Raw genomic sequence first — 15,691 nt, 5'->3', positions numbered from 1 at the left:
CAAGAAAAGCATATTGAGGGCATCAGATAGAAAAGGAGAATTCAAGATCTCACCAATAGGATGTTACCCCCTCACAAAGTCAAATGCTGATCTTACCTGGGATGATCAGACCCTCCCACAACTGGGAGGGTTTTGTGGTTGTTAATTAAAGTGGCCTAAGGGAAGGGTGGGTGAGAGCAGCAAGAAAGATGCAGCAGTTAGAGGAGAGAAAGCATGTACATAGAGGAGCAAGAAAGAGGCTGTTTAGCCTAGAAGCCCTGTGAGATCTGCACATGGCAGTTAGGGTCTTGTAGTAAATAAAGTTAATGTCTCCTGAAACTTCAACTGACTGCCTGTGGATCATTTTCTCGCCTTTATCCTGAACCCACAGACCCATGGGCCAAAGGGGCTTCAGGCGCCAGGCTGGGCTAAGAAAGGCCTCACCATCCATGCACCAATAGGATATTGTATGTGAAAATTCTAATGATTAAAAAGTTTCTAAAAAACAATAGATTGTTGATAGTAAAGTGGCAGGCAGCAAAATTAAGACCTAAACGTTCATGGTTTTCTTAAGGCAGAGCAACATCATAGCAGGAAGGGCATTTTTCTTGTACCTGGCTGATGGAGATTTGACCACTGGCATCCTATATAGTCCCATGAACCTGCCAGGAATAAATTCTGAGAGCAAATCCAGGACTAAACCCTGAGTATGGTTCCAAACCAAAAAAAAAAAAAAAAAAAAAAAAAAAAAAAAAAAAAAAAAAGCCCATGGCTCTCCTTTATACACAAAACTAAAATGGACAAAGTGATATTTCAAAGAACAATCCCATTTACAGTTGTACCCCCAGAAAATCAAGTGCCTCAGAATTTCACCTCTTTGATATGAACAGGTGAAAATTCTATAAAAATGAAACTGCAAAACACTTCATGAAATGAAAAAGGACAGGAGGAAATGGAAACACATCCTCCTTGAATATACATCAAAAGTATCATGAGAAATGAAATGAGAAAGAGGGAGGGACACCTATAAATTTCACTCATTGTGGGATATAAAAATACTTTTAAAATAATACCCAAACATGAGAGAAATGATTGGAAAAAGTACAGTTAGGTAAATCCAACTACAAATGTTTTTGTTATTGCAGTGCTTAAATAAAGAAATTATTTGAATAAAATAAAACTTGGAAAAGAAGTGCAGTTAAGAAAGAGAAGGATTACTTTGACAAGTTATTGAAAATCTTACGCTGGAGAGTTCTGGGTGTTGAAATGAAGCAAAGTTATATGCCGGATACTGCTTCATCAATAGTATGCAAACTCTGGTGCCAAAAATAAGAAAGGGGGGAAGAGAGAAAGAAGAAATAAGTCTGTAAAGAGGTAGACTGGGGTCTGGAGAGGTTTCATGGAGGTAAAGCGTTTGCCTTGCATGCAGAAGGATGATGGTTCAAATCCAGGCATCCAATATGGTCCCCTGAGCCTACCAGGAATGATTTCTGAGTGTAGAGCCAGGAGGAACCCCTGAGCACTGCGAGGTGTGATCCAAAAACCATAAATAAATAAATAAATAAATAAATAAATAAATAAATAAATAAATAAATAGGTAGATTGGGGAAAGAAGGGAGGAGATTGGAAAAAGCGATGTGTATAAACAACATTGGTACAGGAATGGGTGTTGGAACATTGTGTGAGTGGCATGCGACTATCAACAAGATTTTAAATTCATATCCCCAGTGAATTTCAATAATGTCTGAGTAAAAAAGATAGCACTTTAGGGAGAGCATTAGCTATGCCTGCAGCTGACTGGGTTTTCCCCCAGGCATCCAATATGATCCCTGAGCAAGGCCACAAGTGATTCCTGAAGCAGAGTCATGAGTAAGTCCTGTTTCTTTATTGAAACAAAACCTATCTGGAAAGAAACATCCTGTTTGTGTGAGATGAGACTGACTCTTCAGGAGTTATATTGCTCTGGGTGGCCTGAGAAGTATGTTTCCATGTTTCCTGTCCCTGAGCCCCGGCCTCTTTCACATGTGAGTTCACAAAAGCTGTAACCTCTACTAGCAACAACTCCCCTTCCTTTCTTACAGCTTGATGCTCTCACCTATGGATCGGGATGTTCCAGGTATCACTCCTTGGCAGCACTGAGGTATCACAAGTGTCATTAAAATGAGACCCACTGTTTGAGTCCCTGACTGCTCTCCTGTTGGGCTCTACAAGGGAGCATTTTCAATTTCAGTAGATCCCAGGATCCCCTCAATATTCCATTTCCCACAGATTACGGTGAAGAGTCAAGGAAAGGAATGATGCATCTCATACAGTAAAATATCTCTTGTGTTGTTGTCTTAATATAAATTAATGAGTCCTAGTGCTGGTAGGGGGATGGTGAGGCCTTTCTGGGCTCGACCCAGCTCCCACAGCCTCTATAGTCTGGGGGGGGGGTCTGAAGGTTGCAGGGTGAGGGCAGAGAGGTTAACAAAGTAGTCAAATGAAGTTCCACCCTAGAAGCCAGTTAGGAAATTAGGAAAAAAGAAGCTGAAAGGGAGACAGAGGCCTAGAGAGCCAGAGGGAGTAGAGAAGAAGCTACTAGGAAAAGGCTTAGTACAGAGGCCATGTGAGGAGGTGTACATGGCGGAAGGGATTGTGAAATAAAGCTGGCAGACTCCTGGAACTTCATTTGGTGATGCTACTGCTGCTGCTTCTTTGATGATGCTCAATTGCTAATATTGCATCTGATGCTGCATATCTAATGATGCCTCTCAGACATTTCTCTCTCTAACTCTCCTTCTTGTCCCCTCTCTCTCCTCCATGAAGACTCCTCTACCCACTCATTCCAGGTGTGGGCAGTTATGATTATTCAGGTTGGATAAATAAGAAGTTGTGGGAGGGAAAACCCACATAGTGTTACTACTGTACAAATGAAAAACAACTTTTTTTTGTGATTGGCATGTTCACAGCCCACCACTTTCACTGGTGACCAGGGACTGCGACAGGTACATAAACTTTCCTCAAGGGATAGGGAACATTCCTTGTGCTGACAACATCCTCACATGCCACAGTCTGACAGGACTCTTCTCAGCCAATGGTCACATGATGCTGCTCTGGGCCACACTCCCTCTGCCACAGCCCCACTCTCCTAATCTCTATCAGCCTTCAGCATTTCTGTCAGTTGTGGGAATACAGGCTGGGCCCTTCTCACCACAGGCAAGACCAAATCTTGAATTATCTGTGAGCTACAGAGAGAAGAGGACAGTTCCTCTTTCTGAGGGCTCTGATGTGACACCATGTGATGGTTGTACCAGCCTTCAGGGACACACCCCGCATCTGTCTAGTGGGGCACTAGTCCTTCTAAGACATGGCCAAGACAGGAGTTAGAAGTATGATTTTTGTCATGGCTCTCCTTTGTCTGGATGAGCTTCAGGGGGATCCAGACCTGAGGGGGGCCTGGGAAGAGACTCAGAACTCAACAGATATCTCACATGGTCTCTCTCCAGGACTGAGTGTGAGTGCCAGGACCACCATGCAAACAGGTGAGCATGACCCAGGTCCCAGAATTCCCCAAGACAGACCCCACAGATGAGATGGGGACAGCAGTTCTAAGGATGGTTGGGTAGTGGGGTCATAGGCTAAAAAGTACCACTGGAGAATGTCTGTGACCTGTCTCTTTTTCCTTGCAGGCACCCTCCCCAGACCCATCATCTGGGCTGAGCCAGGCTCTGTCATCCCCCTTGGGAGACCTCTGACTTTCTGGTGTCAGGGAACCTCAGGGGCTCAAAACTATGTCCTAATATCATCAAAATCTGTACAGATCTGGTCTGAAAATATGATCCCTGTGTCTGGGAACAAAGCAAAGTTCACCATCAGCGAGATCCAACAGGGCCATGCAAGGGGGTGGGAATGTCAGTATTGTGAAGCTTCTACATGCTCCATGTATAGTGACAAGCTGAAGCTTATGGTCACAGGTAAGAGTCACCTGGGTGGATAGGTGACTACAGTGAAGAAGTGGGGTGTTTTCCCTCAAGGGATATAGATTTGTGGGGTCACCTTGTAACAGCTGTGTCCTCCTAGGTTTTCACGACAGACCATCCCTCTCAGCCCTGCCGAGCCCTGTTGTGCCCGTAGGGGAGAACGTGACCCTTCAGTGTGGCTCACCTGAGAGGTTCCGAGGATTTGTTCTAATTAGGGAAGGAAAACCTGAGTCTTTCTGGGTCCAAGAATCACAGCCACACCACAATGGGCTCTTCCAGGCTCTATTCCCTGTGGGCCCCGTGGGCTCTGGGCAGAACTGGACATTCAGCTGTTATGGTCATTTTGAAAATGAATTGGTGATGTCAGAACCCAGCAACATGCTACAGCTCTTGCTCTCAGGTGAGGCCCCATCTGGATTATCCGGGTTTTGCAAATACATCTCTTTCTTGGCATCTCTCTCAGAAGGGAGCCCCAGGTTAGTGCATGGGTAAGGTAGCATGGGGGTGCTGAAGCACAGAGAGTTGGGGTAGTGTCACCAGGGAGGGTCCAGGGCATGGGGTAGATGCACAGTCCTGCTGTTTGCTGTCCCTGCAGATACATCTGTGAGACCCTCCCTAAGGCCCTGCTAAGTTTGCAGGGCTATATCACGACCCCAGGACAGACCCCACAGATGGGATGGAAAACAGCAGTTCTAGGGTTGATTCAGGGAACTGGTGCCATGGACTGAAAACTGGCACTGGAGACTGTCTGTGACCAGTCTCTTCTTTCTTGCAGGCACCCTCCCCAAACCTACCATCTGGGCTGAACCAGGTTCTGTGGTCCCCCACGGAAGTCCTCTGACTGTCTGGTGTCAGGGAATCCCAGGGGCCCAGAATTATGACTTAAGTGGATCAAACCCTTTGAACGGTATGTGGAGGGCAACAATGATTCCTGTATCCGGAAACAAAGCAAAGTTCTCCTTTGCGGAGATCCAACAGAGCGACACGTGGACATTGGCATGTGCATACTGCACGGCTTCAGGCAACTGCCAGTATAGTGATCAGCTGAAGTTGATGGTCACAGGTAGGAGTCACTGGGGATGGGTAGGGGTCTGCACTCTGGAAGTGCAGTGTTTGCCCTCATAACAACTGTGCCCTCCTAGGTTTTTACAGAAGACCATCCCTCTCAGCCATGCCGAGCCCTGTTGTGCCCTCGGGGAAAAACGTGACCCTCAAGTGTGGCTCATCTATGAGGTTCGAAGGATTTGTTCTGATTAGGGAAGGGAAACCTGAGTCATATCGGGTCCAGGAATCACAGACAAACCACAATGGGCTGTTCCAGGCCCTGTTCCCTGTGGGCCCTGTGGGCCCTGGACAAAACTGGACATTCAGCTGTTATGGTCATTTTGAAAACGAATTGGTGCTGTCATACCCCAGCAACGTGCTACAGCTCTTGCTCTCAGGTGAGGCCCCATCTGGATTATCTGGGTTTTGCAGATACATCTCTTTCTTGGCATCTCTCTCAGAGGAGAACCCCAGGTTAGTGGGTGGGTAAGGTAGCATGAGGTGCTGAAGCACAGATAGTTGGGGAATAGTGTTACCAGGAAGGGTCCATGACAGAGGGTAGATGCACAGCCCTGCTGTCCCCTGTCCCTACAGATAGCTAGATAGATATAGCTAGCCTTGATAAGCGTGCAGGGCTATATATCATGACCTCAGGACAGAATGTGACCCTGCAATGCCGCTCTGAGGTCACCTAGGAAATTTTTCTCTATACAAGGAGGGGGTCCTGGACCTCTACCGGGTCCCCAGCCACAATACACAGGCCGGTCTCTCTCAGGCAGACTTAAAACTGGGTCCTATAAGCACCTTCCTTGGCAGCACATACTGCTGCTATGGGAGACATAGCCTCACACTCCTGTGGTCAGAGGTCAGTGACCCATCGGACATCCTGGTAGCAGGTGAGGGACCATGGTTCCTAAGGGATCCATATTCTGCTGAGGCCTTGATGAGGGTAATGGTAGGAGGATGGGACAGAGACTCAAGGCATGGCCTAAAAAGGCCAGGAAACATAGCTCTGATTTGGGTCTACTCACCCCTTCTTTTCCTAGGACAGCTCCCCTACACTCAAGTCCTCTCAGTAGTGCAGGGTCACTTGAAATCCTCATGAAAAAATATAACCTTGCTTTGTGTGTCAAAGAATTTTATGCACACTGCTGACCAAGGAGAGGGCGGCCAGTCCTTCACTGAGTGTCAGAGTGCATAAGACAGAGGAGATAATACAGGCTCTATTCTCCTTCCACTCTATGACATCAAATATTGGTGGCACCTACGTGTGGTACAGGTCACATAGTGTTAACTCCTACTGGTTGTCTCACCCTAGTGCCCCCCTACAGCTCCAAATCTCAGGTGAGACCAGCCATTGTGGTGCTGACTTCCTGGGATTCTGAGAATCCATAGGCAGATCCCATGGGGCAGGGATGTCAGAGAGCTGTCATGGGAAGCTGGTGATCTGGAGAGGCCAGGAGATGTCTTTGGTATCTACAAATCCTCCTCACACACCCAATGATGGTTTCCAGGATCAGATGCCACTATGAACCCCACTCAACACACACTCAATTCCATCAGTGGTGAGTAAGGGCAACTGTTGGGATTGGGTTGCAGAGGGCTGTGTTCTGTTCAGGGTATAGCTGCCTGAGAAAGATGGTTAATTACGACCTCTAAGACCGTCAAATCCTGCATGTGTCCCTCCCACCCACATATCTACACAGCAGTGAATCTCATCCGGATCCTCCTGGGTGTTGCGGTTCTGCTTTTCCTTGGGATTCTGCTGTTTGAGGCTCGATTCTGTCAAGGCACTATTCGGGGATGATCAGGAGGAAAAAAGGGTGGTTAAAGGAGAATGAGAAAAGCTGTGGAACCGAATTTTCTCAGCAGACTGAGGAGTGACTTTGAGGTCAGAAGTGAGAGCCATTAGGGATGCTACATAGGCAAGGTGCCGAAAAGTCCTAGTGCTCTCTCAAGGATGTTTGACTTCAGGAAAAGAGTATTCACTCTTCTACCTTGCTGATTCCTAAAATGACTCACTCTGTTATTTCTGAAGGACATTGTTGGAGTTCTGACATTATTGTCTGCTTGTAAATATCCCAAAGCACCTATCAATTCTGTGCAGTATAAAGATGTAGTATACCTACCACTTTAGATCAATATTTAATTAACATGTTCTATCTTTGCGCACATTTCTGGTCAGGTCACCACCATTGAAGAAAAATGTAATAACTGACATATGAATTTAACTAATGGCATAAGTTAACTATGGCATAAAGAGGTTGGGGTAGGGAGTGTCTTACAGCTGCAAGTTCACAGTTGCAACCCTGCTTCACTTTAATCAATGTTGGCATGAGTCCTGGTGTTCCCTGAGCACTGAGGTAGTGTTCCCAAATCACTGGAGAGACAAACCCAGAATGATGGTGCCATGCTCTGTACATGCAAAATGGGAATTGAAGGAACTCTCACCACTTCCATTCAATACAGTACTGGAAGTACTTGCCATAACAATTAGGCAAGACAAGCATATGAAGGGCATCATATAGAAAAGGAAGAATTCAAGATCTTACCAGCAGAGATGATAGGATATTGTATGTGAAAATTATAATGACTAAAATCAGTTTCTAAAAAAAACAATAGATTCTTTTATAGTAAAGTGGCAGACAACAAAATTAGCACATAGGGGATGGAGAGATAGTATGGAGGTAGGGTGTTTGCCTTGCATGCAGAAGGGCAGTGGTTTGAATCCCGGCATCTCATATGGTCCCCCAACCTGCCAGGAGTGCTTTCTGAGCATAGAGTCAGGAGTAATCCCTCAGTGTTGCCGAGTATGACCCCCCAAAATAAAAAAAAATGAACACATAAAAGTTTATGGGTTTCTTTAAGATCTTATTATCTAGGTATAAGAACTCATACTTTTTATAATACAGGGGCACCTCCTACCCTGAACATGTGTCATATGGACATAACTTAGTCTCTATGATATTGACAGTGTTCACCCAACCACGAATCCCAGATCCCAGACGTAGAACTGATATAGTTCCCTGCAACAACACTATAAACCAATCTCCCCTGGGAAATTTTTGACAGCTCTGGCACCAACTTGCACCAGTTCTGATATGACATCTTGAGAATGAGAAAACTTAAACACCATGATCTATGAACAGGTTGTCCTATAGGTAAGATGAAATCGAAGACATGTCACCCTTTGATCTGTGCAAAAACCAAAAGCGCTAACTATAGAAGACTGACTTTTTTTGGGGGGCCACACCCAGTGACGCTCAGGGGTTACTGCTGGCTATGCACTCAGAAGTCGCTCCTGGCTTGGGGGACTATATGGGACGCCGGGGGATCAAACCGCGGTCCGTCCTAGGCTAGTGCAGGCAAGGCAGGCACCTTACTTCTAGCGCCACCGCCCGGCCCCAGAAGACTGACTTTTACAACCATGACTGGGCAGAACTTATCCTGGGCCCAATAAGAAAAACCCTACCCTAGGCTTTAGCCTAGGACTTGTAAAAAAATCAAGATCTCTAATTACAGAGATCTGACTTTGATATGGAGACTGAACAGAACTTCTGAAACCATAATGAAGACTCTATCCTAGGCTTTGGCCTAGGATCTGAGAAAAACAAGACCACCTATTGCAACAACAATTAAAACAGCAATGATGGAAAAGAACTTCTACAACCATAAAGACTCTATTTTAGACTTTTTTTTCTATGACCTGTGCTAACACAAAGATCTCTAGCTACAGAGGCCTGATTTTATCACCCACAACTGAGCAGAAAGTTTCCTGGCACCATAAAAAAGAGCTTGGGGTGTGGTGTTGAGCATGTATGAAGCCAATAGCTGTTCCTATAACAGTATGCTTCAAGGGCAGAGAAACACTGAACCTCTTAGGCCAGGGGTCTCAAACTCGCTGCCCGTGGAACACAAATGGCCCTCCATACAACATTTTGTGGCCCTGCCCTAGAGGAATCTTTTTTGTTTTGTTTTGTTTTGTTTTAGTTGTTTGGGTCACACTCCCCAATGTTCAAGGGTTACTACTGACTTTGCACTCAAGGATCATCCCGACTTTGCCTCCTGCGGCCCACAGGTAAATTGCGTTTGAGACCCCTGTTAGGCCAAGGGAATTCCCTTTATTACTTCCCCAATATTTATATGGCTATGCAAAAAGGGGGGGGCAGAAAGCTTTGCCACACCAGTACTCATTCTTTTTCTTTACTTTTTCTATTTTTCTTTTTTTATATTCTTTTTTTAGTATTTTTATTTATTTAAACATTTTGATTACAAATATGATTGTGATTAGATTTCAGTCATGTAAAGAACACCCCCCCTTCATCAGTGCAACATTCCCACCACCAATGTCCCAAATCTCCCTCCATCCCACCCCACCCCCACCTGTACTCTAGACAGGCTTTCCAGTTTCCTCATTCATTCACATGATTATGGTAGTTCTCAGAGTAGTTATTTCTATAACTGCACTCACCATTCTTTGTGGTGAGCTTCATGAAGTGAGCTGAAAGTTCCAGCCCTCCTCTCATTGTCTCTGAGGATTGTTGCAAAGATGACTTTTATTTTTCTTAAAACCCATAGATGAGTGAGACTATTCTGTGCTATTATGCAGCCGTCAGGAGGGATGAAGTCATGACATTTTCCTATACATGAATGTACACGGAGTCTATTATGCTGAGTGAAATAAGTCAGAGGGAGAGAGAGAGACTTTCTATTCTTCTTCCTTTTTCTTTCTTTTCTTTCTTTCTCACTCTTGTGGTTATTATTTGGTGATTTTTTTTTTTTGCTGCTGGGTGCTTTTATTCTTTTGGTAGTTATAGTCTTATTTTTTTCACAGTCAGGCCCCACTGGGCAGGCGTAGTTTCGTGGATTTTCCCAGCCTGACGTCACAAACAGGGGACCTGGCTTCTGCAAAGTACTGCTTATAGCCGGTTTTCACATTATGGAGCAGTTCCTTGGTGTTCCCGCCCCAGAATTGGCCTCTGGGAGAGCGAGTTTTCTGGAGCCTCTTTTCGGCCCACTCCCAAGAGGTTTATGCAGCAGGACAGTAGACAGACACACAAGGGAGCACTCAAAATTTTCACAGTCGGGCCCCACTGGGCAGGCGTCAGATGGAATAATATTTTTACAATTCTTTGCAATAATATTTTTTCTCAAACTTGGGTAATCTACAATAATATTTTTCCAAGCAGGTAGAATATATAAGAATATTTTTACTCATTTAGTATTGTGTAAGCTACAGTTGTGTTTGGTTTTTTAATTACATCTGCCTTTTTTTTTGGGTTCTTGGGCCACACCTGGTGACACTCAGAGGTTACTCCTGACTATGCACTCAGAAATAGCTCCGGGCTTGGGGGACCTTATGGGACACTGGAATTCAAACCACCATCTGTCCTGGATCTGCTGCATGCAAGGCAAATGCCCTACTGTGGTGGTCTTGCTTCGACCCTGAAATCTGCCCTTTTTTCACAGTAGCTCTTTGTTATAATATTAAATGGATAGAGGGACTGTACCTTCTATATTAATAGTTGACTAGAAAGAATCATATTCAAGAGGCAAGAGAAAGTATTTTTCTGATTTTTGTTGACTGCTAAGATTCCTATCCAAAAGAAAATAATAAGCACTTTTCTGTTTATGGCAAATGAAACTGATGACTAAGAATTTACAATATACATATAACATTTAGATGATTGTTTAATGAGTATGCTAAAATATAATGCTTATTCAATAACATAAAAATTATGTAACAGTTGTTTTACCCAACTTCCCACTATAATATTTTTTGTTTAACTATGAAGCAGAACTTCCAATAAATCAAACTCAGTTCCAACTACTCTTGAGTGTCTGGTCTGAGTACCTACTCTTCACATTTCCTGTGCCTGAGCCTCAGCCTCCTTCATGTGTGGTTCCACAAAAGCTGTGCCCTTTGCTGGAGACAACCCTCCCTCACTTTCTACAGCAGGATGCTGCTTCTTACGGTTCTAGGCTGTCTCAGTTGTCATTTCTCGGCAGTACTGTGGAGTCACATGAGTCACTAAATTGAGACTCAAGAGTCACTAAACTGAATCCCATTGTTTGGGGCCTTGATTGCTCTCCTACTGAGCTCTACAAGGGAGCATTTTCAATTTCCATGAATAACAGGGTCTCATCAGATTCCATTTCCCCACAGATTATGGTGGAGAGTCAGGAGAAAGAATGATGGATTACACACAGCAGTAAAAGATCTCTTGTGTTACTACTGTACAAAGAAGAACAACTTACTTTGTGGTTGTTGGGTTCACAGTCTCCAGCACATTCACTGATGACCAGGGCCTGAGACAGGTACATAAACTTTTCTCAGGGAACAGGGGACATTTTGTGTGCTTTCAACACCCTCACATGCCATCTCCTGACGGGATCTTTCCTCTCAGTTGATGTTCCATGGTGCTCTTGGACTCACTCCCCCTGCCATAGTGATCTACCCACTTCACCCTGCTGATCTCCATCAGATTTCAGCATCTCTATCAGTCGTAGCAACACGGGATGGGGCTTTCACATCACAGACAAGATCAATTCTCAGCATATCTGTGGGCTGCACAGAGAAGAGAACAGTTCCCATTCCTGAGGGCTCTGATGTGGCACTCTGGGATCTTCAGGACTACCCTCCAGAAATGTACCCTATATCAGCCCTGTGGGTATGAATTCTTCCAAGGCATGTCTCAAGACTCCTTGATTCCCCTCACTGCCTTACTGTGTCTGGGTGAGTCTACGTGGGACCCGGGACTCAAGAAACTTTAAAAGGTGCTTTCTCAGACACAGGATGGTTGCACAGGGTCTCTCCAGGACTGACTGTGCAAGTAAGGTACTGCAGACTGGCTGAACATGGGTCTCAGGGCAATTCAGAACAGAACCCAGAGCTGAGACAGGAAACAGCATTTCTGGGGGTGGCTTAGAGAGCTGGGGTCCTGGAATGAGAGCTGGACTGGTGAAATCTTGTGATAAATTTCTGCTTCCTTTCAGGGACCCTCTCCAGACCTTCCCTTTGGAATGAGCCAAGCTCTGTGATCAACTAGGGGAGCCCTATGACATTCTGATGACACGGAAACCACAAAGACCAGTACTATGGGGGTACATGACACTCCTGTGTGGCTCACCTGAGAGAATCAAACAATTCATTCTGGCTTGGAAGGGAGAATCTAAGTCCTCCAAGAATCACAGTGGCACCCCAATGGGACAATATAGTTCCTGTTTTATGTGGGCCCTGTATGGCCACCAGGAAACAAATGAGTGTTCATCTGTTATGATTATTTACATATTAAACAACAGAGTAAGGTCTCACCCCCAGCTACCAACTGCAGCCTTTGGTCTCATATGAGGCTCATGTTGGTCCCTCCAGTTTTGAAGCTAGATAGGATTCTTGATGTCTGTCCACAGAGAGAAGCCCCGTGTGAGTGGAGGCTTAGTGAGCATGCAGGTCCTGGAATACAGACATAGAAGGTTAGGGGGACAGTGTTACTGAAGATAGGACAAGTCAGAGGCGAAGTTGAAGCCCTACTGTCCCCTGCATCTGTAGATGCATCTGGAAAACTTCCCTTCTAAACCTGGAGGGCCCTATTGTGACCCCAGGACAGAACATGAACCTGCACTGTTGCTCTGAGGTTGGCTATGACACCTTCACTCTGTGCAAGGAGGAGGACGAGGACTTCCCCAGTGCCCAAGTGCCATGCACAGACAGGAGTCTCTCAAACCAACTTTCCTCTGGACTATATTATCAGCTTCCGTGGAGGCCAATACCACTGCACAGAAATAGGAGCGAGTCAGGAACACCACTAGGTGTGGCCCTAAACAAACAAGCAAAAAAAGTCCATTGATTTCCTATCGACAGAAAATAAAATTGAAGATAGTGATATTTTTAAAAATGTCATTCACAATTGTAACCCCAATAAATCAACTATCTCAGAAGCTCACCTCCTTTGATTTAAAGAGATGAACAGATCTACACAAAAAACTACAACACAATTTCATGAGATGAAAGAGAACATGAGGAAATGAAAACACATCCTCTGTTCTTGAAAAGAAGTGGAAAGTATCATGCTAAGTGAAAGTGGTCAGAGGGAGAGGGACACACAATGAATGATCACACTCACTGTGAGATATTAGGATATTCTGTGAGCATAATACACAGAGACAAGAGAAATGGAAAAGAAGAAATTTTAGGACAGAGTAGGGATCACTGTGACAATGGTTATTAGAAACTTACTTTGGGCAAGATCTGGGTGTTAAAAATGAAGAAAAGTGGTGCTCCAGATATCCATTCATAAATAGTCTTGCAAAACACAGTGCCTAAAAGGAAAAAAGGGGGAAAAGAGAAAGAAGTATATTTACCCAAGAGGTAGAATGGGATTAGGGTACTGGAGGGAAACTGGCGAATGGATAGGAAAATAGCGTGGATGAACAGCAGTGAAGGAATGGGTGTTGGACCATTGGAACTCTCGCAACTCTCAACAAGATTTTAACTCCATATCTCTGGGTGACTTCACAAAAATCTGGGCCACAGCAATGGCACTTCAGGGAGATTATTTCTTTCATGCAGTTTATCCAAGTTCAATTCCCAGCATTTCAAGGATCCCTCACACCTGCAAAGGGTAATTCCTGAGCCTCGAACCAGGAGACACCCTGAGCACCACCAGATGTGTCCAAAACTTAACAAAAATACAGCAAATAAAATCCAACAATGAATCAAAAATATCATACACTATAATCAAGTAAGATTCATCCCAGGCTTGTGAGTATGTTTTAACATTCACATGTAATCAATATAATCGTGATATAAATAAGACAACATAAAACTATTATGTAACTGATATTGATATGATATCAATAGATGCAAAGAAAGCATTCAATAGGATCCAGCATCCATTTCTGAAATAACTCTCAACACAATAAGAATTGACGGAATTTTCCTCAATATAGTCAAAGCCATTTACCACAAGTTCACTGGGAAACATTATACTGACAGGCTCAATCCCCTCAGAGGAACCACATGATGCTGTTCTGGGCCACACTCCTCTTCCTCCAGTGCTCTACTCTTCTATCCCCATCAGCCTCTAGCATCACTCTGTCGTGGGAGCAAAGACCAATTCCCAGCACATCTGTTGGTGGGGGGGGTGTTATCAATGAGCTACAGAGAAGAAAAAGAGGAAGTTCCTCTTCCTGAAGACTCTGAAGTGACAAATCATGATACACAGGGCCAGTGGCAGAAGACAAATACAGGGACAGCAGGGGATGCTATGATCCCCTCAAGCACCCTGCTTTGTCTGGGTAAGCATCAGGGTGACAGGGACTCTCTTGGATACAGGACAAACTTACACAGGGTCTCACTCTGCAGGCTGAATGTGGGCACAGGCACCCCTCTGCAGGCAGGTGAGCATGATGCCAGTTGGCCATGGGACAGATCCCATAGCTGGAACAGGAAACAGCAGTTCTGGGGTTGGGGAGACATAGGAGTCCTGGGCAAGAAATGGGATTGGGAATGTCGTTGAGCAGCCTCTGCTTCCTTTCAGGGATCCTCTCCAGACCCACCCTCTGGGTTGCGCCAACCTCTATAATCTCTTGGGGGAGCCCTGCGATCCTCTGGTGTTGTGGTTGCCTGGGGGTTTAAGATTTTAGTTTGGATAAAAAGGGAAGCTCATCAACCTAGGACAAACAGCCCCAGAGCAGCTGGGGGACAAGGCTAAGTTCTCTGTATAGCACATGTCTAAAGGATATGCTGGGGCTTACTGTTGCCAGCTGGTCTGAGCCCAGTAACCCCCTGGAGCTGGTAGTCACAAATAAGTCACTTGGGGGGCAGGATGCTGCCTTAAAGGAGGGGTTTCTGTCCTCAGGATGTGGGGTGGCGCTGTAACCATTGTACCCCTCCCAGGCCTCTACAGCAAAATATCCCTATCAGCTCTACCAAGCCCTGTCGTAGTCTCAGAGAAAACTGTAACCCTGTAGAGTGGCTCAGTGGTGGAATTTAACAAATTCATTCTGACTCAGAAGGGAGACGCAGAGACCCCATGGATCTTAAACTCACAGAAACTTCCCAGTGCGCTACAGAAGCCCCTGTTCCCCTTGGATCAGTGAACCCTGACTGTAGGTGGTGGTTTAGTTGTCATGGCCGTTTCATAGATACACTCCAGCTTTGGACACCACCCAGTGACCCCTGCAGCTCCTAGTCAAAGGTGAGGCTCTTCCTGGGCTATGCAGGTTTTGCAGCTGACTTACATTTTGGGATCTGTCCTGATTGGAGCCACGTGTAAGGCAATGGATTCAGAGATCACGACTTTTCCTAGAACAAAGACACAGAGAGTTGGGGAGACATTGTCACTTTGGACAGGACAGGACAGAGGGTATCGGTACAACTCTGTTGTACCGTGTTTCTGCAGGTGAGTCTAGAAAACCATCCCTACTGAATCTGCAGGGAACAATTATGACCACAGGACTGTATCTGATACTACAGTTTCACTCTGTGGTCGGCTATGACACCTTCGCTGACCTATACACAGCACACACACTCCCACGGATGTGTGTATGTCTGTGCATTTATATATTTAAATTTTTCAGAAAGAAATTTTCGTATGCTACTAGAGTTAATAATAAATTATAGATTATCGTAATATATTAAGTGTATCAACATACATTATACACAGAATTCATGTATAATATATTGTAAAATTACCCCATACACCATA

At 45.0% G+C, this 15,691-nt stretch overlaps 2 protein-coding genes across 2 annotated transcripts in view; both read left to right on the top strand.

Moving 5' to 3' along the window:
- Positions 1 to 3,490: 3,490 nt before the first annotated feature.
- Positions 3,491 to 11,583, top strand: LOC126028705 (leukocyte immunoglobulin-like receptor subfamily A member 6). The gene is made up of 6 exons (XM_049787635.1): positions 3,491 to 3,500; positions 3,648 to 3,932; positions 4,039 to 4,338; positions 5,081 to 5,380; positions 5,678 to 5,878; positions 11,468 to 11,583. Exons 1-6 carry the CDS (start codon positions 3,491 to 3,493, stop codon positions 11,581 to 11,583), a joined length of 1,212 nt encoding a protein of 403 aa, XP_049643592.1.
- An 89-nt stretch (positions 11,584 to 11,672) lies between these two features.
- Positions 11,673 to 15,691, top strand: part of LOC126028704 (leukocyte immunoglobulin-like receptor subfamily A member 6) — a 33,723-nt gene continuing 29,704 nt past the window's right edge. Inside the window, exons 1-2 of the mRNA XM_049787634.1 lie at positions 11,673 to 11,722; positions 14,347 to 14,381. Of these exons, the coding sequence (XP_049643591.1) occupies positions 11,673 to 11,722; positions 14,347 to 14,381 (85 nt within the window). The remainder of the gene's footprint in view (positions 11,723 to 14,346; positions 14,382 to 15,691) is intronic.

The sequence above is a fragment of the Suncus etruscus genome, chromosome 14 (assembly GCF_024139225.1).
Source record: "Suncus etruscus isolate mSunEtr1 chromosome 14, mSunEtr1.pri.cur, whole genome shotgun sequence".
Classification (NCBI taxonomy): domain Eukaryota; kingdom Metazoa; phylum Chordata; class Mammalia; order Eulipotyphla; family Soricidae; genus Suncus; species Suncus etruscus.
Note: the sequence above shows the minus strand (reverse complement) of the source record. Positions and strands in the feature narration are given on the sequence as shown.